We start from the raw sequence: 25,000 nt of genomic DNA, 5'->3' as shown, positions 1-25,000 counted from the left end.
AGCAACTGAATCTCTAAGGCCAAACTTCCTCATCCCTCAAATGGCAATAATTTTACCTTAAGGCAAGGGTATTTGAGAGAATCAAAATGGATACCATAGGTATGAAAATTCTCTATAAATGTCAGAGTCCCTGTAAACATGACCAATAAAACTGTGTCTGGGGTCTTAATAAAACTTTATTTTTTCTGTGTCTATGTTTCCTATGTTTATTCTACATTTTTTATTGTTTCATGCCTTACATTTAAGTCTGTAATTCATCTTGAATTAATTTTTGTATATGGTGAAAAATGAGTCCTGTTTCATTCTTTTGAATATGGCTATCAAATTTCCTGGCACCATTTATCAAACAGGGTGCTGTTTCTCCAGTGCATGTTTCTGTCTGCTTTGTGAAAGATCAGTTGGCTAGATATATGGTTTTATTCCTGGGTTCTTTATTATCTTCCGTCAGTCTATGTGTCTACTTTCATCTCAGTACCATGCTGTTTTGCTTACTATAGTCTTGTGGTGTAATTTGAAGTCAAGTAATGTGATGCCTCAGATTTGTACTTTTTGCTTTTAATTGCTTTTTTTTATTTCAGGAAATTATGGAGGTACAAATATTTTGGTTACATTTTATGTCTTTGCTCACCCAAGCAAGGGTTAGAAGCAGGCCTTTCTCCTATACAATGCTCACCACGTCCATTAGTTGTGAGTTTATGCCCCCCAACCCCCTAATCCCTAGAGAATATTACTACTGTGTGAGCACCATAGTGTTAGTCAGTCAGTGCCGATTTGATGGAGAGTACATGTGGAGCCCATTCTTCTGATTTTATGATACCTCACTTTGGATAATGGGCTCAAGCTCAATCCAGGAAAATATAAGAGGTGCTAGATCACTGTCATTTCTTATTATTTAGCAATATTCCATTGTATACATGTACCAAATTTTAATAATCCACTCATGAATTGACAGGCACTTGGGTGGTTTCCATGTCCTTGCAATAGTGAATTGCACTGCCATAAACATTCGGGTGCAGATGTCTTTATTATAGAGTGTTCTTTGTCTTTTGGGTAGATGGCTAATAGTGCTATTGCTAGATTGAATGGCATTTCTATTTTTAGGTCTTTGAGGTATCTCCAAATTCTTTTCCACAGAGGTTGCACTAATTTGCAGTCCTATCAGCAGTGTAATAGTATTCCTGTCTCTCTACATCCTTGCCCGCATTTGTTGTTTTGGGATTTTTTGATAGAGGCCAATCTCACTGGGGTTAGGTGATATCTCATGGTGGTTTTGATTTGTATTTCTCTAATGATTAGAGATGTTGAGCATTTTTTAATATGTTTGCTGACCATTATTCTGTCTTATGGAAAAGTTTCTGTTCATTTCCTTTGCCCATTTCTTGATGGGGTTGATTTTTTCTTGTTCCCTTTTTTAAGCTCTAGATACATTCTTTTTACCAGCCCTTTATGGATGTGTAGAGAGCAAATATTTTCTCCCATTCTGTAGGCTGTCTATTCACTCTAATGATAGTTTCCTTGGCTGTGCAAATTTGATCATATCCCATTTATTTATTTTTGTTGCTGTGATTGCTTTTGCAACTGGGTCTTGACATATTTTTCTTAATAAAAGAGCTGGAAATAACCACACTAGTTAATTTTTTTTTTTAGTGTTTGCAATTTTTTTTTATTTCAGCATATTATGTGCGTACAAATTTTAAGTTTTCAAATAATGCCCTTGCCCCTCTCCCCTGAGAAGTCTGAGCTTCAAGAGTGACCATCCTCCAGATGGTGCACATCTCACTCATTATGTATGTATATACACACCCTCTCCCCCCCCATCCACCCAATACCCAATTAATGTAGTTCCTACGTGTCCACTTAGGTGCAGATCAGTTAATACCAGTTTACTGGTGAGTATGTGTGGTGCTTGTTTTTCCATTCTTGAGATACTTCACTTAGTAGTATGGATTCCAGCTCTATCCAGGAAAATACAAGATGCGCTATATCACACATATACCACATTTTATTAATCCACTCATGAATTGATGGGCACTTGGGTTGTTTCCACATCTTTGCAATTGTGAATTGTGCTGCTATAAACATTCGAGTGCAGGTGTCTTTTTTATAGAGTGTCATTTGATATTTTGGGTAGATGTCCAGTAATGGGATTGCTGGATCAAATGGTAGATCTACTTGTATTGCTTTAAGGTATCTCCATATTGCTTTCCATAGAGGTTGAACTAGTTTGCAGTCCCCCACTACAATGAGATATCACTTATTTCCCGTAAGAATGGCCTTTATCAAAAAGTCCCAAAACAATAGATGTTGGCATAGATGCGGAGAGATAGGAACACTTGCACTAGTTAATTTAGAAAAAAAATGATGCTATCATATAGAACATGCCTTTGCAAAAACATGGTCATTCGTGATCTAGTAATATATATCATTCTGGTTGTATTTAGATTCTCTTAACCACTGAATGTCAGCTCTTTTTTAGGTCTGAACTTTTTGGTGGTTCTGTGCTGTGGGTACATTTAACCACTTCGGCATGGTGCTCACCGGCCACAAAACCTTGCCCACAGCTGGCACTCATAGTCCACAGGATAGTTTGTGCTGTGCATTGACGATGAATCCATTTTGCTCTTGTATGAATGATGAGGAAAGCTTTAAAGCACTGAAAGCTTGCTTTACTTTACAGGCAGTTTTACTTGTAATGTAAATAAGAATATTTTTAAATGTTCACAATTTTATTTTGATAAATGAAAAATTAGAAAAGTCAAGTTTTGTTATTAACGCTAAAGTCGACACTTGGCTGTTCATGTTCATGTTCATAATAATTTCCCTACCTCCCATCCTTAATCCTTTCTGTGCATTAATTCATTCTATTATTTCTGAAAATGACAGACCAAAATGCCAGAAGTAGCTGTGTCTGGAAGGGAATTTGGAAGTGGAGATGTCATAGTTTCTCAAGCCCTTCCCACTAAATGTCTGAGATTGTTCTTCTGTCAGTTGCACTGAGTAACTTTTATCTTTGCAGTGATGGAGAGGGGCAGAACCCTATCTTTTATTCTTCCTTTAAGCACCTCTGTTCCAGTTATCTTTGGAGTCAAATAAAAGGCTTCAATTTTATGTGAAGCCTGTTGCATTCCTAGCAGAGTCTATGTGGTGTACAGTCAGAGTAACAAATATTTGCAGGTGTATTTTGTTTTTCTAAAATTGTTCTCAAGGCAGCTCTGGTTTAAATCATAATGCACCACAATGGAAACATGTAGGTCTCAGCTCAAATCCCATTTCTGCCACCAATGTGCTGTGAGAACTGTCAGGTCTCCTATTCTCCCAAAGCCTCTCTTTCTTTATTTGAAAGTAAAAGATTATATTAATAACTCCTGCTTTCAAGTGGTTTTCTTTTGAGGGTTTAAGGTTAAAAGACATATATTTGCTGAGCCAATTATTTGATATATGTTTCCTCATTCAAGGTGTATGATTTATGTTAGCTATTTTGTCTTTAGACTGTTCTATGGCTAGCAGAGCATATTGACTATTTGAAACGATTTCATTATCAAGGACAAAGTCTGCTAATCTTTGATACAGCATTACAACATTTTTTATATACAAGGCATAAAATACATTGATTCCTCTCAGGGTCATAGCTTTTCATTAATCCAACACTTTAGAATTTTGAGTAACTTTTTAGAGCAAATCATTTACTTTAGTATTTCTCAATCATGGCTGCACCTTGGAGCCACTTGTTTTATTTGTTTTAACTACCAATACCTGGACTCCAACATAGTAGAATTAAGCCAGAATCTACAGGGAGGGTACTGCAGTGAAGGAGAATAAGCCTAAAGAACATTTTATTTTTATCTCTATCAATAGGCCAAATTCCACTCAAAAGACAGCATGAAGTGCAACTAACTGATTGGCCACACACTGATTTAGCAGGTAGTGTTATAAAAGCCTTGGAGTCCAAGCTCACAGTTGTCTTGGCAAGAAGAGAAGGCTGCGACGGACCCAACTATGGTTCTGGTGTTCTGTCTCTCCTGTTTGCTTTTCCTTTTCCTCTGGAGACAGACCGTTGGGAGAAAGAAGCTCCCTCCTGGCCCCACTCCTCTCCCATTTATTGGAAATATCCTGCAGGTGGATGCTAAGGACATTGGCAAATCCTTTACCAATGTAAGTATTACACTCCTCCAGTGGCTTGCAATGGGCAAGTAAACTGACCCTTATTTTTAGACAAAATATATTCCTAGTGGCACACTATCATAGTGGATCATTGTGCAGCAAAATACTTCGACGTTTCTGTTGCCTTTTCCAGTCTGTCATTGCCAGAAATAGTGAAATGGAATAATGCATTTTGTGAATAGAGAAACATTTAGGACTTTGTGGATTGAATCAAAATGATAAAGTGGCAAAAGTTTGGAGTTCTGTGTCCCTTCTTTGTTTTGTAGCCAATTGCTATGATTTTTGTATCGAGGTAAATGGTAAGGGAAGTGTGTGATTAGAGATTTCATTCAATCAGTTATCTATTCTATTGGCCATGTGTTTTGTTTTATTTATTTATTTTTTTGTTTGAGACAGAGTCTCACTCTGTTTCCTGGGCTACAGTGCTGTGGTGTAAGCCTACCTCACAGCAACCTCAAACTCCTGGGCTCAAGGGATCCTTCTGTGTCAGCCTCCCAAGTATCTGGGAATACAAGTATTCAACACAATGCCTGGTTAATTTTATCTATATATCTTTAGTTTTACAGATAATTTCTTCCTACTTTTAGTAGAGATGGGGCCTCACTCTTGCTCAGGCTGGTCTGGAACTCCTGAGCTCAAACGATCTGCTTGTCTCAGCCTCCCAGAGTGCTAGATTTACAGGCATGAACCACCATGCCTTGCCACCATGTGTTTTATTTAGAATAGTCATGAAAGTTTAACTTCTCTGAAGAATCATTTTATGCCTGCTGTCAAGGAAATATGTGTTCAGGATTAGCATAAATAAATTAAAGAAAGAAGAAACCAATGAATGCCCAATTGGTGGTGTCAGAATTCTTTTCAATTCTGCACATAGCTTCTGTTCGTGGCCAAGAATGCTGTTGGATGGAAGAAATCGTTCTTGCAGGAGATGTCACACATCCTGGGGTTGCCTCTGTGGTTTGCACCCTCTCTGTGTTAGCAATACCAGCAGGTCCCAAACTTGTGTGGGCATTAGAATCACCTGGAGTGGCTTTTTAAAGTACAGCTTTCTAATGTTCATCACATGGCTGTGTGGTCAGGATCCCCACGAGAAGACCTTCAGAGGTGATCCTGAAATAGGCAGGAGGGTATTGGTCTCAGAGTGGGCATGAGGGTGCTAAATTTGCTCAAGCATCAGGGTTTGAATAAGCAAAATTTCAAATTTTATTCTTTTTTATATTAGCTATGGAACACTGGAAATGAATTTGGAATTCTCTGAACTCAGTTTCTTTGTTTAAAACAGACCAAATAAACTTGCTGAATGTGTTGATGTGAGGATTAATTATAATCTGTGTACAAATTGGCTGGGCCAAAGCCTTGCATAGCATAGTCCATTTGTAAGTGGAAGCTGTAACAATCACCACGATATTTATTCATAAAATTCAGAAATATTTGAAGCTGTGTGTGTCATAATGAAAACAATAACAATATAATGATAACATCAGCCCAATTAGGCATAATATATATGGAACAAATAGTGACTTCTTCTGCTATTTTCCATATTTTCTTTCTTAGTTCTCAAAAGTGTACGGCCCGGTGTTCACTGTGTATCTTGGCACGAAGCCCGCTGTGGTGCTGCATGGATATGAGGCGGTGAAGGAAGCCCTGATTGATCATGGAGAGGCGTTTTCTGGAAGAGGCCATTTCCCAGTGGCTGAAAGAATTAATAAAGGGCTTGGTAGGTGGGCCTGTGCCTGAGTCAGCAGTGGTAAAGGGGGTGGGGAGGATGGCCAACAGAGTCTTAAAGAGCTCCTAGGGCAGAGCTTGGCCTCCCACATGGCTGTGGAGTGTCAGCTCCCTCCTTGCCTGGGATTTCCCTCCTAGTTTCTGTTTCTGTTTCCCATTCTGGTAGGAATCGCTTTCAGCAACGGAAATACATGGAAGGAGATCAGGCGCTTCACCCTTATGACCCTGCGGAATTTCGGGATGGGGAAGAGGAGCATTGAGGAACGTGTCCAAGAGGAGGCCCGCTGCCTTGTGGAGGAGTTGAGAAAAACTGAGGGTGGGTGACTCTACTCTGTATCATTTACCTTAGCAGACTACTATCTTCTCTAATGATGTCCTTGGACACATTTAGGGGTAGCCACATCTTTCATTATGGGTCCTTATTGTCAGCCCTGCAGTGGAAGATGTTTGAAGCGGAGAGCACAGGGAACTTGTGTGCATCTGTACTGTGTGTACAGGCATGATTACGCATACAGTATGGCCATAAAAGATCACTTAATCATGTCAGGTGTGATTTTTGAGACTTGCGCTGGTCTGTTCCCATGAGTGGAGACGACCCTGAGTTTAAAGACAGAGTATAGAAAGGATAGTACACTCCTAAGTTCAATAGAAAGAGGACTGACCCAATAAGGAACAGTGTCATCCCAGGCTTAGCATCTGTCCTTTATGTTAATCCCTAATAATATATTAAGCTTGGGGTGGCATATTCATGTCTCTTTGGGAAGTGGGTGGGAATTCTCAGAATCATGTACCCTCCCATTTTCTGTCCTTGTATGTCTGGCTCTCAAACTGTCATGGCACTAGGTGGTGTGAGTTTTACTATGTCAGTCAGGAAAAGGTCACATTTGGTCATAAGCTCCTAGCTTCTACAAATGGCCAGTCAGGAAAAGTCCCCAACCTCAAGTTCTTTTTGTTGTGCTGTCTTTTCTTTGTTTTTATTGGTCCTCATCCTTGGCCCTTGACCACATTCCCCCTATTGCCTGCCCTGCCACCCGAGTGTGTAACTACTTGCCCTGCCACCTGCATACCCTCATCCCTACCCAACAACTCCTGTTATCTCCCAAACATTGTTTTTGTTTTCAAATCACAAATCCTGAATATAAGTTTTGAGTTCATTTTCAGAATGAATTAAAGAGCAATGTTTTCTCCATATTATAAACGTGAGTTATCTATTCCAGAACATTTCACCAGAAAATACTTGGCAAATGGTGCTTATAGAAATGACCCCAGTACACCCTTATCCATTGCAAACCATATGACCTGTGCTTTTCCTGGACTGGACTATGTTTGTACAGTCAGCCTCACTGCCATGTCTGTGGGTTTCTTTCTAGGCCATGCTACAGTTCTGGCTAGCAATGGGCATATGTATAGTTTTAATTGCTTAGGTGTAACTTAGTGCAATTTTCATCAATTGTTATTTCTGTATTACCACTATACTATGTAGAAATAACAGCATCAATTATTTCTTTTTTAAATTTCAGCATATTATGGGGGTACAAATGTTTAGGTTATATAGGTTTCCTTGGCCGCTCCAATCCTCGAGAGGCAAAGTTTCAAGTGTGTCCATCAATCAGTGGTGTCCATCACACTCATTAAACATGTATATACCCATCTTCACCCCCCTCCCATCTGCCTGATGCCCAGTAAATGTTATTCCTATATGTGCACTTAGGTGTTGCATAGTGAAACCAGTTTGCTGGTGAGTACATGTGGTGCTTCTTTTTCCATTCTTGGGATACTTCATTTAGTAGAATGGATTCCGGCTCTATCCTGGAAAATAGAAGATGTGCTATATCGCCATTGTTTCTTATACCTGAATAGTATTCCATGGTATACATATACCACATTTTATTAATCCACTCAGGTACTGATGGACACTTGGGTTGTTTCCACATCTTTACAGTTGTGAATTGTGCTGCTATAAACATTCGAGTGAAGATGTCTTTTTTAGGGAATGTCTTTTGTTCTTTTGGATAGATAGCCAGTAATCGGATTGCTGGATCAAATGGTAGATCTACTTGTTTCACTTTACGATATCTCCATGTTGCTTTCCACAGAGGTTGCATTAGTGTGCAGTCATACCAGCAGTGAATGAGTGTTCCTATCTCTCCACATCTACGCCAACATTTATTGTTTTGAGACTTTTTATAAAGACCATTATCATTGGAGAAAAGGGCCATCTAATTGTGTTTTTGATTTGCATTTCCCTGATGATTTGAGATGTTGAGCAGTTTTTGATATGTTTGTTGGCCATTATTCTGTCTTCTTTTGAAAAGTTTCTGTTCATGTCCTTTGCCCAGTTTTTGATAGGTTTGTTTGATGTTTTATTGCTGATTTTCCTGAGTTCTAGATAGATTCTAGTTATCAGCCCTTTATTGGATGTGTAGCTTGTGAAAATTTTCTCCCATTCTATAGGTTGTCGGTTTGTTCTCATGACAGTTTCTTTGGCTGTGCAGAAGCTTTTTAATTTGATCAGGTCCCATTTATTTATTTATTTTTGTTGCTGTGATTGTGTTTAGGGTCTTCTTCATAAATTATTTGCCTACACCAGTGTCTAGAAGAGTATTTACAATGTTTTCCTTTAAAATTCTAATAGGGTCACATCTTAAGTCTGTTACCCAGTGTGAGTTGATTTTTTTGAGAGGTGAAAGGTGTGGATCCTGTTTCAGTCTTCTACATGTGGCTATGCAGTTTTCCCAGCACAATTTATTGAATAAAGATTATTTTCCCCAGTGTATGTTTTTGTCTGCTTTGTCAAAGACTAGACGGCTATATGAGGATGATTTTATATCCATCTGTTCTATTCCACTGTTCTTGTGCGTCTACTAAACTGTTTTGATTACTATAGTTTTGTAGTATAGTTTGAAGTCTGGTAAATTGATACCTCCCATTTTGTTTTTATTGCTTAGGATTGCTTTTGTATGCAGAATCTTCTCTGGTTCCATATGAGGAATAAATTATTTTTTCTATATTTGTGAAAAATGATGTTGGTATTTTAATAGGGATTACATTGACTCTGTAGATCACTTTGGGTAGTATAGACATTTTAACAATGTTTTTTTAGAATTTAATTTAATTTTTTTTTATTTCGGCATATTATGGGGGTACAGATTTTAAGGTTTCAATAAATGCCCATTTCCCCCCTTCCCCCAAAAGTCTGAGTCTCCATCATGACCATCCCCCAGATGGTGCACATCTCACTCATTATGTATGTATATATCCGCCACCCTCCACCCACCTACCTGCCCAATACCCTATTACTGTAGTACCTATGTGTCCACTTAGGTGCTACTCAGTTAATACCAGTTTGCTGGAGAATATATCTGGTGCTTGTTTTTCCATTCTTGGGATACTTCACTTAGTAGTATGGGTTCCAGCTCTAACCAGGAAAATATAAGATGTGCTATATCACCATTGTTTCTTAGAGCTGAATAGTACTCCATGGTATACATATACCACATTTTATTAATCCATTCTTGGATTGATGGGCACTTGGGCTGTTTCCACAGCCTTGCAATTATGAATTGTGCTGCTATAAACATTCGAGTGCAGGTGTCTTTTTTGTAGAGTGTCATTGGATCATTTGGGTAGATGCCCAGCAATGGGATTGCTGGATCAAATGGTAGATTCACTTGTATCGCTTTAAGGTATCTCCATATTGCTTTCCACAGAGGTTGAACTAGTTTGCAGTCCCACCAGCAGTGTAGGAGTAGAGAATTTTTTTTTTATTCATTTATATTTTTATTTTTTTAATATTTATTTATTTATTTATTTCGGCATATTATGGGGGTACAGATTTTAAGGTTTCATTAAATGCCCATTTCCCCCCTCCCCCAAAAGTCTGAGTCTCCATCATGACCATCCCCCAGATGGTGCACATCTCACTCATTATGTATGTATATACCCGCCCCCCTCCCCCCTCCCCCCTACCCAATACCCTATTACTGTAATACCTATGTGTCCACTTAGGTGATACTCAGTTAATACCAGTTTGCTGGAGAATATATCTGGTGCTTGTTATTCCATTCTTGGGATACTTCACTTAGTAGTATGGGTTCCAGCTCTAACCAGGAAAATATAAGATGTGCTATATCACCATTGTTTCTTAGAGCTGAATAGTACTCCATGGTATACATATACCACATTTTATTAATCCATTCTTGGATTGATGGGCACTTGGGCTGTTTCCACAGCCTTGCAATTATGAATTGTGCTGCTATAAACATTCGAGTGCAGGTGTCTTTTTTGTAGAGTGTCATTGGATCATTTGGGTAGATGCCCAGCAATGGGATTGCTGGATCAAATGGTAGATTCACTTGTAACGCTTTAAGGTATCTCCATATTGCTTTCCACAGAGGTTGAACTAGTTTGCAGTCCCACCAGCAGTGTAGGATTATAGAATTTTTTTATTTCCATTTTGATTTCTTCATTTATGAAGTAATCATTTAGTAGGAGGTTGTTTAATTTCCACGTTTTAGTGTAGAAATGTGAGTTTCTGTTAGGGTTGATTTCTACTTTTATTCCACTGTGATCTGATAAGGTACATGGTATGATTTCTATTTTTTTTAATTTCTTGAGGTTTACTTTGTGTCCTAGGATATGGTCAATCTTAGAGAATGTCCCATGAGCTGATGAGAAGAACGTATACTCAGTGGATTTTGGGTAGAATGTCCTGTAGATGTCAGTCAGACCCATTTGTTCTAAGGTTTGGTTTAAGTCCATTATTTCTTTATTAATTTTCTGTTTGGAGGATATGTCTTGTGGCGTCAGTGGGGTGTTGAAATCTCCAGTGATTATGGAGTTGCTATTAATCCATTTGCTTAGATCCAGTAAGGTTTGCTTTATGAAACTGGGTGCACCTAAGTTGGGTGCAAATACATTTAAAATTGTTATCTCTTCTTGTTGAAGTGTCCCCTTCACCATTATACAATGATCCTCTTTGTCTTTCACTACTTTTGTTGGTTTAAAAACTAAATCTTCTGAAATTAGAACTGCCACTCCAGCCTTCTTTTGGCTTCCACTTGCCTAGAATACTGATCTCTATCCTTTCACTTTTAGTCTATATGCATCCTTGCAGGTTAGATGTGTTTCCTGAAGACAGCATATACTTGGCCTGTATTTTCTTATCCATTCAGCCAGCCTATGTCTCTGGAGTGGAGAGTTTAAGCCATTTACGTTTATTGAGAGAACTGATAGGTAAGGTAAATTACTGTTCATTCTGTTGGGTTGGATGTTGTTGCTTTGATTTCTGTCTTGAGCCATTGTATTATCTGGCCATTAATCTTTGGGTTTTATTTGTTTTTATATTCGTGAGTTTTTATTATGGTGTTCCGTGTGTAACACTGTTTTGAGTACTTCTTGTAGGGCCGGTCTTGTCTTGGAGAATTCTCTGAGACTTTGCTTGTCTGAGAATGTCTTTATTTCTCCTTCATATATGAAGCTTAGTTTTGCAGGGAATAAGATTATAGGCTGGGCATTGTATTGTTTCAGAAGAGTGAGAATGGGGCCCAAGTCTCTCCTTGCTTGTAAAGTCTCATTAGAGAAGTCTGGTGTCATTCGAATTGGCTTTCCCTTGTATGTCACTTGCTTCTTTTGTCTTACAGCTCTTAGAAGGGCCTGATATTTTGGTCAGTCTCATGAGTGCATGTCATGACGTCTTCCTGTTTGCATTGAATCTCCCAGGGGTCATCTGAGCTTCTTGAACTTGTATATTGAGATTTTGAGCAAGACCTGGGAAATTTTCCTCTATTATATCTTCAAATAGCTTGTCCAACCCTTGGATGTTGTCCTCTTCCACTTCTGGTAACCCTATGACCCTCACATTAGGTTTCTTCACATAATCCCACAGCTCTTGTAGGCTTTGCTCTTTTCTCTTGTTTCTCTGCTCTATCTCTGTGATGGTTTTATTTAGTTCGAGGGTGTTATCTTCAATCTCTGAGATTCTTTCTTCTGTTTGATCTACCCTGTTCTTGAGACTTTCCACTGTATTTTGTAGTTCCCTGAATTGTTTATTCATTTCCAGGAGTTTGGTTAAACTTTTCTTCATTGTGTTTGTTTCGTTAGTGAACTTTTGTTCTAGGTCCTGGAGGCTTTTTGTGGTTTCTTTGTGTTGGTTATTGAGTTGTTGTTGCAGGTCGGTGAGTGTTCTCATGATCCACATACGAAAGTCCTCTTCTGTCATTTTGGTTGCCTGATTTGGGTTGGTGTCCATTTCTAGGGTGCTGGTGCTCCTCTTTAGGGGTGTGTTTTCAGTTTGGTTCTTCATATTTCCTGAGTTCCTTCGCTGATTTCTTCCCATGTCGATCAGTTGTTGTTTCTTTCCTTTAGGTTTTTGTTTGAGTATTCACATGCCTTGTTTAGTTTCTGAGTCATTAGGCGGTGTCTGTGGGTGAGATTCGACCACTCCCTGTATAATGAGTCAATGGGTGCCGTGATAAGGTTGTGCAGGATGCCATCCCTGTCAGTAGGTGGCGCTTGCTTGGAGCAACAGGCTATGCTGTTGTTTTTGTGTCCTGTTATCAGCTCTTGTTCTGGGTGGAGCTGGGTTGGGTAAGCCTGCCCTCAGGCACCACCAATGCTGTTAGCAGGGGTCAAAGTTCTGTTCTCTGCTTCCAGGAAAAGCTGTCAGGGTGGGGCTGGAATGGTCCCGCTCAGCCAGAAAGTCTGCGTGTGGGCATGCAGCTGTCTGAGATCCGCAGTCTGGAGCGGGCCTCGCTTCTTTACACCCTCCCCAACTCCACAGCTACTCCTGGGCCTCTGCCTGCAGGCCAGACCACACGTCAGCAGGCCTCCCCGGATTGTGATGCTGGCAGGGAGGTTCCCTGCACAGAAACGCTGCCTGGGCTTGGAGCATGGCCTCCCTTTGGTGGAAGGGTTGCCCTGTAGGACACTGATCTGCCCCTGGAGGCACACACACCTCAGTGGGCTGTTCACAAATATCCCTTCTGTGCCCCGGGCAATGCTAGACCTCGGTGCACGGGATCTAGTCTGCAGATCCGGCCTCTGGGTGGGGATACAGTTCAAACTATAGCCCCACCAGGGAGAGGATTTCTGGTCCCAATTCACCCACATGGAGCCCAAGCTGTGTCTGTATCTCTTAGCCTCTGAGTTGGCACCGTTCTCCTGGGAACACCATGCCAGCAGCACCTGGGAGGGCTGGCGGGTAGGGAGCTCACAGTCTGAGTTCCCCTGAGTCAGCTGTAGGGTCCCAAAAGGGAAGGTCCCGTTCCCTGGAGGTCCCTCCGGCTGGTGGCTGTATTGTCTCTCTGGGCATCGAGGGTAGGGTCGGCGGAGGGGAGGAGGAGGCAATATGGCACCTGCCGCGTGGCTCAGGTCTGAGCACATGGAGGTGCGTGAGGGATTTGGGAGTCTGGTGCCATGTCCACTACAGGCTCACCACTAGCTGGCGGCGGCCGTCTCTGGGCTGGTGTCCACAGGTCTCTCCACCCGCTGGGGAGCCCACCAGCAGTCCCAAATGCAGGGGAGGGGAAAGGTGATTTATCCACCTACCCTTCCTGCTGGTCTCCGGGCTGCTCCGGCAGTCTCAGCTTCCGTTCTCCTCCACAGCCTCCTCCTATGGAGTCTCCCGGGGTCTCAGGTACCCCTCTTTTCGGCCCTTGTCTGCTGTATGCTCGCCTTCTTGCTTCTTTTTTCTAATTTCTTCTAGAATCTGTCTTTTCTGCAGAGACACTCTTTCTGGTGGTGTTTCTCGTCCGCCATCTTGATTCTCCCCCGAAAATTTGTTCTTTTAAAAAAATTGGTATAAGAAAAAGATCTGCATTTAGAAATTTATCATTTTTGCTTTCCTTACCCAGGATTTAAATTTCAAATAAAAAATTCTCATTTGTTTTTTCGTGGCAAAAAAATCCATCTTATACTTATTGATTTTTTTATTAGTTTTTCTTCTCCTGTACATACCATTGATACATTCTACTTTTTACACTGTTTCTCAAAATACATGAATTCGTTATCAATTTATCTCTATTTGGTATCTCTTTATTAGTTCAATACATGATTCTTTGAGCTAGTATTATATATAAAAAGTTTCCATTTCCACACCTATTCTCTCCCTTTCTATCTCAGTGCTTTATTGTCAACAAGTTTTGCAGACAGATGTTGATTCTGCTCTGAAAACTTGAATTATTAGGTTTTCAAATAATGTCTTTTCCTTCTTTCGAAAATGACAGACACCTTGATTTTAAAGGTTATAAACAAAGGCAGTAGATAGATGACAGTTGAGTATTTGCAAAACCATTATTTAACCATCTAGGTTATATTGGCCAACTTAGGTTAAAGTCAAGGTGATGTGTTGATTGTATGCATGCTGAATTCTTTTTCACTGTTAAGGGAATTTGTATTTCAGATATTCCTTAAATATTTTAAATTACCTTTACCTATTAACAAAGACCAATTGTTTTTTATTTATATTTTAATGTATTTTAAAATTGTTTTCAATTCTTTAGCCTCATCCTGTGATCCCACTTTTATCCTGAGCTGTGCTCCTTGCAATGTGATTTGCTCCATTATTTTCCACAGTCGTTCTGATTATAAAGATGAGCATTTTCTTAAGTTGATGGAAAAAGTACATCTTAATGTCAATGCATTCAGCTCCCCATGGATGCAGGTGAGACCATGATCCTTTTCTCCTGAAAAAACCAGTTATTCTCTTTCTCTGAGGACCAAGCTGGGAAGGGCATGTTTCAATACCACTATTCTGCCAAGAAAGTGATGGACCAAAGATCTGGGAAAGATGGCTGAGCTCTTTATATTACACACAAGAGATTAATGCCTAATAATAGGGTAGGATTTCAAGCCCATTAACTTCCTATAAAGTGAGTTTTCCATTAAACCCAAGGTCCTGTTTTTATAAAGTACTTTGTTAACTGTTCAAAGTATGCCTACTCAATGAACATCCAAGCCCTTTCTGAATGCTTCTGTTACCCAAAAGGCTTGTCTGTCAGTCAATACTTCTAGACTTCTTTGTAATATTACCTGTCAGAAATGCCTAATTAGGGAGACAAAATCTTCTCAAGGAAAGAGAATCTGTAGGACCATAGAAATACTCTGCCAAAAATGTCCAGGAAACAATACTGCTTAGGGCAGTGGCGTTTGATGCCTTAGGTGGCATGCTAGCCAACAGGTAAATGGGTTAGAAATGACAATGGTTAGTTTTATGGTGTATGAACCAGAAATAACCTTGACAATTTTACCATGTGCTGAATTGGCATATCCCACACTCTGTCTAGACAATAATTGTGTGATCTTAGAGAAGTCATGTAATTGCTCTGGTGGACAGTTGACTTCAAGGTATATTTGAGCCCCCACTGCTTCTAAAAATAAAGATTCCCTTCTGAGGCTATTTGATAGAAACAAATAAAGCAGGGACTAGTTTTTGTGCTCTCAACCAAGTTGCCCAAACTCACTTAAAATGTGTTGTCTTCTACAACATGTGAATTATAGTAATTCATTCCATCTTATGTTTCAAGGTTGTGGGGAATAATTGGTATAAAAATGAAACAACAAAAAGATGCTGTTACATTATAAAAATTATGTATAAGTCTAGGAAATAATTATCATATTTGATTCCCTGGTGAATATTTTCTCCCTCGAATCTTTCCATAAGCATTGAGAATTACTATACATGCACAATAAAAATTTCTCCCTGAAGATGGACACCATATGTTCATTTTATAACTATAATTTCTAACCAGGGCTTCAATTATGGCATATGTGTTCAATTAGTATTTTTTTTTGAGACAGAGTCTCGATTTGATACCCAGACTAGAGTGAGTGTCGTGGCATCAGCCAAGCTTACAGCAACCTCAAACTCTTGGGCTCAAGCAATCCTGCTGCCTCAGCCTCCCGAGTAGATGGGACTACAGGCATGTGCCACCAAGCCCGGCTAATTTTTTTATATATATATTAGTTGGCCAATTAATTTCTTTCTATTTATAATAGAGACTGGGTCTCGCTCTTGCTCAGGCTGGTTTCGAACTCATGACCTCGAGCAATCCGCCCGCCTCAGCCTCCCAGAGAGCTGGGATTACAGGCGTGATCCACCACGCCCAGCCAATTAGTATTTTTTATTCAATAAATTATTGATTGTCTTTTAGATCTACAATAATTTCCCTGCTCTCATCGATTATTTCCCAGCGACCCTTAAAGAAGTATTTGACAATGCTGCTTTTATAAAAAGTTATGTTTTGGAGAAAGTGAAAGAACACCAAGAATCATTGGATGTTAACAACCCTCGAGACTTTATTGATTGTTTCCTGATCAAAATGGAGCAGGTAAGATGTTAACATATGGACTCCACTCTGCAGACACGTTTCCTCAAGGTTGGTGAAGAGAAATTTGCATCATAAGCCATGATCTCTCAGGTGGAGGAGAGCATGTGTTCCACTTTCCTCTGTCTCCAAAAGCTATGTGGCTCAAGGTACTTCCCCATTCTCTAGGGGCAGCCCACCCTAGGAGTCAGAATTCTGGGAATTCTGTAGCTCTCCTGTACTTCCCATGACCTTTATGGTTGTCCATGTGCATGCTGGGGAATATTTGCCTGGGATCCAGTGAAAAGGAGATACCCTGGACAGGATAGAGGCACACAATGGATGCACCAGCAGTATGGAGCCTGCCATCTGGGCTCGAGACTATGGTGGGGGAAGCAGCCCCATGTGGGCTGGCAGCTGGATAGTCTGTACTTAAGGAATTCTCAATTTGCCAATGGCAGCATTTCCTGGGCTCATCAGGGTAGGGGGGCTTGCTGACAGTTGGGAAGCCAACAGCCTGCTACAAATATGAGCAGAGGAAAGTTATAAACTCCCACCTACTCTTTATGTGGGACTACAGATTCCTTGGGGCCAAAATCTTGCTCCTTTTTGTTCTGCTCTGCAACTTCTTCCTATTGAATATTCAGTACATTCTGGCTCTCTTTCCTCATTCTACCTGGGCTATGCTTTTTCACCTGAAAGTTTTTCTTTGTTGTGAGATAATCTGAGGATTGACGTCTTTAGTCAGCCAATTTCTCTCACTCCTCCAATATATTTCTCATCTGAAGAAAAAAATTCAAACTTTAACTCAAGTTTTTGAAATAACCCAGACAGAAAAAAATAAAGGCAGATGACCAAAAAAGAATGAATGAAAATTATGTTACATATAGGATATCGTAAAGCAATTGCATATTTGAGTATTGGGTGTTCTAGAAGAGAGCCCAAACCTATTTAATGAAATAATAGATGAAAACTTTCCAAGTCTACCAATTAATGTACACATCCAGTTACAGGAAGCTCAGAGATCTCCAAATACATACAACCCCAAACATGAGGTTGTTTTGGGGTTGATAGCCATGGCGCATGATAGCCAAACTGTCAAAAGTTAAAAACAATAAGAAAATTCACCCCTGTAGGGTACCACTTTGACTTAAGCGTGGGGTGTATGAGTGCTCTTGGTAGTCAAGGCACCATTTCCTGGATGCAGGTTGTTTTTTCAATTTAGGCATCAGGGCAGTGTGACTTTTCTGAGAAGGAAAGGTATTGTTTTCCTGGAAGGCAGGGTACTGCCTTAGTTCAGGCACAGAGGGGTGTGACTGCTCTGAGTAGCCAATTTCCCTAGGTGCCTGGCATTCCCTCTGCTCTAGCACAGGGTGATGGGATGCAGCAGCAGCTTGGAAGGTTATATGGAATGGTACCACCATAGCACTGTTCCCTTGACTGCCAGGGTACCTCAAACTTTTTAAACAGGGGGCCAGTTCACTGTCCCTCAGACCATTGGAGAGTGTGCATTGTGGGCCTGGGACAAGTCAGCTGCTAAGCAGGACAGGCAGTGGCGGCAAAAACACCCGGAGGGTGTGATAAATTTCCTCAGTGGGTGACATGTGGCTTGCAGGCTGTAGTTTGAGGATGCCTGATATACCTTCAGTTAAAGTCCTGTAGGGCAGGGCACAGCATCAACTGGTAGGAGTTTTTGGAGCAGTTTCACAAAGGTTCCAAAGTGTTTACCTGGTGGGAGTACACAGTTTCTTCTCCTGTCTGGAGGTTGGAGAGAGATAGGTGGAGATACTCACCTCTGCTTGGCCCTCAAGAAAGGGGGTAACAGCTGTTTGCAGCTTCCCATGGAGATGTCAGGCCACCATATGAGGGTGGTTTGACAGTGGCTTAGCCTTAGGGATGAAGGGGATCCATGGCTGCGTATCCCTGGAGCAAGATCCCCTACAGCTTTTGTTCCAGTTCCAAGATAGTGTAACACAATAGACATGCAGAGCACAGAGAGTAGGGCAATTTCAGCTCCTTCTCTGTGGTTAGCACAGCTATGTGGACTCCAGGCAACTCCCTCAGTTGAGTTTCATGCCTGTGAAGACTGTAAGGGTCCCCAGTATTGAGGCCTGTAAGTGTTCAAAGTGTTGATGGGGGATTGCTGGGATACTCTTGCTTACCTTTTTATTGTAGGGATGTAAGTTCCTCCTGGTTTCCAGCTGATCCCACTTGAGGAATGTGGTTGTGGAGGCCTAGTGTTTCTTTCTATCCTCTATATGTTTATACTGAGTTTCAGTGTTTCTGTTATTCCTTTGATGTGCTCTTGCTGTCTCTTTTAGTTATTTTCATCAAAATGTAGTTGTATCCTCATTGTTTTGGCTATCTTTGAGAACAGGATGAATGCTAGGGGTATCTAATTAGCCATTTGGGTGACATACTGTCTGTCTTTATTCATTTATTTATTTATTCATTTTTTCCAGCATATCGTGGGGGTACAAATGTTAAGGTTACATATATTGCCCTTGTCTCCTCCATCCACCCCAAGTCAGAGCTTCAAGCATGTCCATCCCTCAGATGGTGCGCATCACACCCATTAGGTGTGTATATACCCAAACCCTCCTCCCCTCTCCCACCTGCCCTACACCTGATGAATGTTATTACTATATTTTCACTTAAGTGCTGATCAATTAAAAACAATTTGATTGTGAGTACATGTGGTGTTTGTTTTTCCGTTCTTAGGATACTTCACTTAGTAGAATGGGTTCCAGCTCTATCCAGGATAATATAAGAGGTACTATATCACCATTTTTTTTTTTTTTGTGGCTGAATAAAACTCCATGGTATTCGTATACCACATTTTATGAGTCCACTCATGTATTGATGAACAGTTGGGTTGTTTCCACATCTTTGCAATTGTGAATTGTGCTTCTATAAATATTCAAGTGCAGATGTCTTTCTTAAGAATATCTTTTATTCTTTTCGGTAGATGCTCAGTAATGGAATTGCTGGGTCCAATGGTGGTTCTACTAGTATGTCTTTGAGCTATCTCCATATTGTTTTTACCAGTAGTTGTACTAGTATGCAGTGCCACCAACAATGTATGAGTGTTCCTCTCTCTCCACAACCATGTCTACATTTATTGTGCTAGGACCCTTTGAGGAGGCCATTCTCACTAGAGATAAGTGATATCTCATTCTGGTTTTAATTTGCATTTCTCTGATGATTAGAGATGTTGAGCATTTTTTTCATGTTTGTTAGCCATTATTCTATCTTCTCTTGAAAAGTTTCTGTTCATGACCTTAAGCAACTTTTGGATATGGTTGTTTGATTTTTTTCTTGCTGATTTTCATGAGTTCTATATATATAGATTCTAGTTTTCAGCCTGTTATTGGATTCTAACATGTAAATATTTTCTCCCATTCTGAAGGTTGTCTGTTTGCTCTTGTGACAGCTTCTTTGGCTGTGCAGAGGCTTTTTAATTTGATCAGGTCCCATTTATTTATTTTTGTTGTTGCTATGATTGCTTTTGGGGTCTTCTTTACAAATTCTTTGCCTATGCTGATGTCTATAAGAGTTTTTCCAACATATTCTTCTAGAACCCTTGTATTTTCACACCTGAGGTTTAACTCTGTTATCCACCATGAGTTGATTTTTGTGAGAGTGAACAGTGTGGATCCTGTTTCAGTCTTAACATGTGGCTATCCAGTTTTCCTAGCACCATTCATTGAATAAGGATTCTTTTCTTCAGTGTATGTTTTTGTCCGCTTTGTCAAAGAGTAGATGGCTATATGAGGATGGTTTTATATCTGGGTTCTCAGTTCTATTATATTGGTCTATGTCTTTGTTCTTGTGCCATAACCATGCTGTTTTAGTTACTATAGACTTGTAGTATAGTTAAAAGTCTGGTAAATTGATGCCTCCCAATTTGTTCTTTTTGCTTAAGGTTGCTTTTGCTCTACGGGGTCTTCTCTTGTTCTACACAAAGTGTAGAATTTTTTCCTCTGTATCTGTAAAAAATGATATTGATATTTTAATAGGAATTGCATTGAATCTGTAGATGACTTTGGGTAGTATAGCCATTTTATAATGTTGATTCTGCTGACCAGTCAGCATGATATAGTGTTCCACCATTTTACACCCTCTGCTATTTCCTTCTGTCTTGTTTCATAGTTCTCCCTATAGAGGTCTTTTACCTTCTTAGTTAAACATATCCCTAGATACTTTATTTACTTTGTTACTATTATGAAAGATATTGAGTCTTTGATTTGTTTCTCAGTTTGACTGTTGGTTGCATATAGGAATGCTACTGATTTCTGTAATTGATTTTGTAACCTGAGACTTTGCTGAATTTGTTTATTAATTCCAGTAGTTCCATGGCAGAATCTTTGGGGTTTTCTCAATATAAGATCATATTGCCAGCAAAGAGCAATAATTTGTACTCTTTGGCCCCCATTTGGATGCCCTTGATTGGCTTCTCTTGTCTGATTGCTTTGGTTAGGACCTCCAGCACTATGTTGAATAGAAGTGGTGGTAGAGGAAAACCTTGTCTGATTCTGGTTCTAAGTGGGCATACTTTCAATTTTTCCCCATTCAGTATGATGTTGGCTCTGGGTTTGTTGTATATGGCTTGTATAATTTTTAGGTAAGTCCTGTGTATGCCTATTTTGTTTAGCATTCTTACCTTAAAATGGTGTTGAATTTGGTCGAATGCTTTCTGTGTGTCTATTGAGAGGATCATATGGTCTTTGTTTTTGTTTCTATTTATATGGTTATTTACATTTATAGACTTGCATATGTTGAACTATCCCTGCATCTCTGGGATGAGCCCACTTGGTAGAGATAGATTATTTTTTTGATAAGTACCTGAATTTCATTTGCTAGGATTTTTTTGAGAATTTTTGCATCTATATTCATAAGGGATATTGGGCTGTAGTTTCCTTTTTTTGTTGTGTCTTTTCTTGGTTTTGGTATCAGGGTGATGTTAGTTTCATAATATGTGTTGGGGAAGATTCCTTCCTTCTCAATGCTGTGGAATAATTTGTACAGGATATGCACCAATTCTTTTTGGTAGATTCTTATTTGTAGGTGTGGTAAAATTTGAAGAAACAAGTAATGCAACCCACTAATACCAAAAAAAAAGAATCTGACAGAAAATATTCCTGAAAAAGCACAGCATTTGGACTTACAGGATAAGGCCTTTAAATTAAATGTTTTAAACATCCTGAGAGAGTTGGAGGAAAACAGTACGAAGAACTAACAAAAAATAAGAGAAAAATGCACAAAAATATATGGAATATCAATGATGAGAAAGAAATTACTGAAAGGAACTTAATAGAAATTCTAGTGCTAAAACACAATAGTTGAAAGAAAACCAAAATTCACCAGAGAGTTTTAATAGCATGTTTGAGCAAGGAGAAGAAAGAAACAGAAAACACAAAGTAGGACAACAGATATTTCCCTGAGTAGCAGTAGGGGAAAGAAATGAAGAAAGTTGAAGAGAACTAAGGAACCTATGGAATTCTATTACTAAAAAGTTTAACAATGTACACATTATGCTAGTCCCAGAAAGAGAAGAGAGAGAAAAAGTTCCCAGAAATAATGGCTGAAAATGTTCCAAATTGGATGAAAGGCACAAATATACACACCCAGGTAACTCAATAACTTTAAAAAGTATAAAAACGAGTTGCAGAGAAAATGGCAGAGTAGGGGTGCCCTCCTGGCTCTCTGCTCCCAGAGCGAAAAGTGAAGAAAGAGGATAGCCACACTCGAGCCATCTGCACTTCAACGGGACCAGCTTCACAAGCCTGCAGACATCCAATAGGAAACGGAGGGATAAGACCATTTACAGCCTAAAGCAAAGGTGAACCGATCATTCTTCTGCAAAACTTGGGGATTCGGAGGCACACAACAGGGAGGGAGCAAGGCGTGGTTTAAGCCGCTGCCAGCTGGCAGTGGCGCCAGCCCTACCCGGTGCAGAGAAACACCCCCTCCTACACTGAGCTCCACTTCCACGTAGGCTGGGAGGTGCCTGAAGTTGGTGAGAAGTGGCAGCGCAGGACTAAGCCATGTGGAGAGGAGACTAGAGCAGGGAACATGCTGAGTTCTCCAGAGCACACAGCTGCCACACACAGCTGCTGCAGTTTAAGGTGGGGGAGGGTCTGAGCGCAGCAACCACTCTCCGCACAGCAGGAACCAGAGCCCACTCAGGCATCTCCCTGCAGAAAACTCCCAGGTCAAGGTTAAGGGGAGTTTACACAGAAGGAGGCTTTGACTTTGGATATAGAGGAGGTTTGGGATAGCACTGGGAGGTCAGAGTGCGCAAGGTTGGACTCCTTGATCCATTATGACCCCCCTCCCTCTGCCCCTCAGCACCACTCCCGCCCCCGCATTCCGGCGCTGACTTGGCATTCCAGCACTGACTTGGGCTCGGGGTTTGGAGGGGAGGTGCAGAGAGAGCGCTGGTATGCGCCCCTGCTCCACCAATTGGACCGTCACTTGTTGCACAAGTGGCACTGACTCTGTGCTCAGAGAGTGGAGCCTGCCTGGACAGGGCAGTACTACAGGGGAGATGTCCCTGGCGGATTTAAGGTAGAGAAACATTGCCTTCTACACTCTCCTGCATCCCAGAGCCCCGCCCTGGGCTCCAAAGTCTCTGTCCCAGCCTTGGGGGCGGAGCTGAGATAGGAACTGTTCTCATTCCTGTGGTTTATATCCACCTGTGTAATTAAGGAGACAAAAGACAGGGATTGATGTGTCTCATTGCCTGCCTGCCTGCTTCTGGTCAGTCTCTCCCTGCACAGATCTCCTGCGCGCTGTGCCCAGAGTGTGGAGCCCGCCTGGGCAGAGCTTGGTCTTGTAGGAGGCTGCCTTTAGTGGTTATAAGGCAGAGATATTTTATGACCCCCACATCCGGGGATTTGGGGCTAGGCCTTTGGCTCCAAAGTTTGTATCCCCGCCTTGGGGGCGGAGCCAAAATAGAAACTGCTCCCATTCCTGCCGCTTATCTCCACCTGTGGAATTAAAGAGACAGAACACGGGGCCTGTTGGGTCTAGCTTCAGGACAATCTCTCACTGCACAGGTCTCCCGCGCTTTGTGTCCAGAGTGCGGAGCCCACCTGGGCAGGGCCTATTCTCGAAGGAGGCTGCCCTTAGTGGCTATAAGGCAGAGAGACTTTACGTCCAGCACCATCCCGTGTCTTGTGGCTGAGCCTTTGGCTCCAAAGTCTCTGTCCCCACCTTGGGGGTGGAGCTGAGATAGGAACTATTCTCATTCCTGCCGCTTATCTCCACTTGTGTAATTAAGGAGACAGAAGACAGGGATTGGTGGGTCCCATTGCCTGCCTGCCTGCTTTTGGTCAGTCTCTCCCTGCACAGGTCTCTTGCGCTCTGTGTCCAGAGTGCGGAGCCCACTTGGGAAGGGCTGAGCCTCGTGGGAGACTGCCCTTATTGGCTATAAGGCAGAGAGACTTTACGTCCACCATGCTCCATTGTCTTGGGGCTGAGGCTTTGGCTCCAAAGTCTCTGTCCCCGGATTGGGGGCAGAGCTGAGATAGGAACTGTTCCCATTCCTACCGCTTATCTCCACCAGTGTAATTAAAGAGACAGAAGAAGGGGATCTGGGTTTGGCTACAGGCCTGCCGGCTTCAGGCCAGTCTCTGACTGCACAGGTCTCCTGCGCTCGGTGTCCAGGCCCTGGAGATTGCCTGGGCAGGGCCTAGCCTAGTAGAAGGCTGCCTTTGGTGAATACAAGACAGAGAGATGTTATGACCCACACACTTTGGTGACTTGGGGCTGGGCCTTTGGCTCCAAAGTTTCTAGCCCCGTTTTGTGGGTGGAGCTGAGATAGGATCTGCTCCTGTTCCTGCTATCTATCTCCACCTGTGTAATTAAGGAGGCAGAAGACGGGAGGCCACCGGAGCAGCCCAGAGACCAGCGGGAAGGGTAGGGTAATTGGCTGTTTCCCCTCCACTACATCTCGGACTGCTGGCTTCCCAGCGGGTAGAGAGACCTGCAGACACCAGACCACTGATAACTGCCGCCAGTGAGCAACACCACCTACTGGCTCAGAAACTAAACAAGATGTGTGAATAGCCAAATGAAAACCAAAAGGAAAGAAATAACAACTGAGTGAAATGGGAAGAAATCAGCAAAGGAACTCCAGAAATATGAAGAAACAAATGGAAAACACACCCCCAAAGAGGAGCACCAGCCCCTTAGAAACAGACAACAACCAAACCTGGCAACCAAAATGACAGAAGAGGAATTTCGAATGTCAATCATAAGAACACTCACCCACCTAAAGAACAACTCAATAACCAACAAAGAAAACACAAAAAGCCTCCAGGATATGGAACAAAGGTTCACTAAAGAGATCGACACAGTGAAAAAAACTTTAGCTGAATTCCTGGAGATGAAGAACCAACTAAGGGAATTACAAAATACTGTGGAAAGTCTCAAGAACAGGGTAGATCAAACAGAAGAAAGAATCTCAGAGATTGAAGATAACACCTTCCAATTAAATAAATCAGTCAGGGAGATAGAGCAGAGAAACAAGAGAAAAGAGAAAAGCCTACAAGAGATGTGGGATTATGTGGAGAAACCTAATGTGAGGGTCATAGGGTAACCAGAAGTGGAAGAAGACAACACTCAAGTGTTGGACAAGCTTTTTAAAGATATAATAGAGGAAAATTTCCCAGGCCTTGCTCAAAATCTCGATATAGAGTTCAAGAAGCCCAGAGGACCCATGGGAGATTCAATGCAAACAGGAAGACATCACATCATGCAGTCATCAGACTGACCAAAATATCAACTAAAGAGGCCCTTCTAAG

The 25,000-nt window shown here is 41.3% G+C and overlaps 1 protein-coding gene across 2 annotated transcripts in view; it reads left to right on the top strand.

Moving 5' to 3' along the window:
* The first annotated feature begins 3,775 nt into the window (after positions 1–3,775).
* Positions 3,776–25,000, top strand: part of CYP2C9 (cytochrome P450 family 2 subfamily C member 9) — a 40,928-nt gene continuing 19,703 nt past the window's right edge. The window contains exons 1-5 of one of the 2 annotated variants that reach the window (XM_020280596.2): positions 3,776–4,152; positions 5,716–5,878; positions 6,053–6,202; positions 14,388–14,548; positions 16,038–16,214. In XM_020280596.2, the coding sequence (XP_020136185.1) occupies positions 3,997–4,152; positions 5,716–5,878; positions 6,053–6,202; positions 14,388–14,548; positions 16,038–16,214 (807 nt within the window). In that variant the 5' untranslated portion in view covers positions 3,776–3,996. The remainder of the gene's footprint in view (positions 4,153–5,715; positions 5,879–6,052; positions 6,203–14,387; positions 14,549–16,037; positions 16,215–25,000) is intronic. The other variant, XM_012766410.3, reaches the window with a different exon arrangement.

The sequence above is a fragment of the Microcebus murinus genome, chromosome 14 (genome assembly GCF_040939455.1).
Source record: "Microcebus murinus isolate Inina chromosome 14, M.murinus_Inina_mat1.0, whole genome shotgun sequence".
Lineage (NCBI taxonomy): Eukaryota > Metazoa > Chordata > Mammalia > Primates > Cheirogaleidae > Microcebus > Microcebus murinus.
The sequence above is the reverse complement of the archived record's forward strand: the minus strand, read 5'-3'. Positions and strand labels throughout refer to the sequence as shown.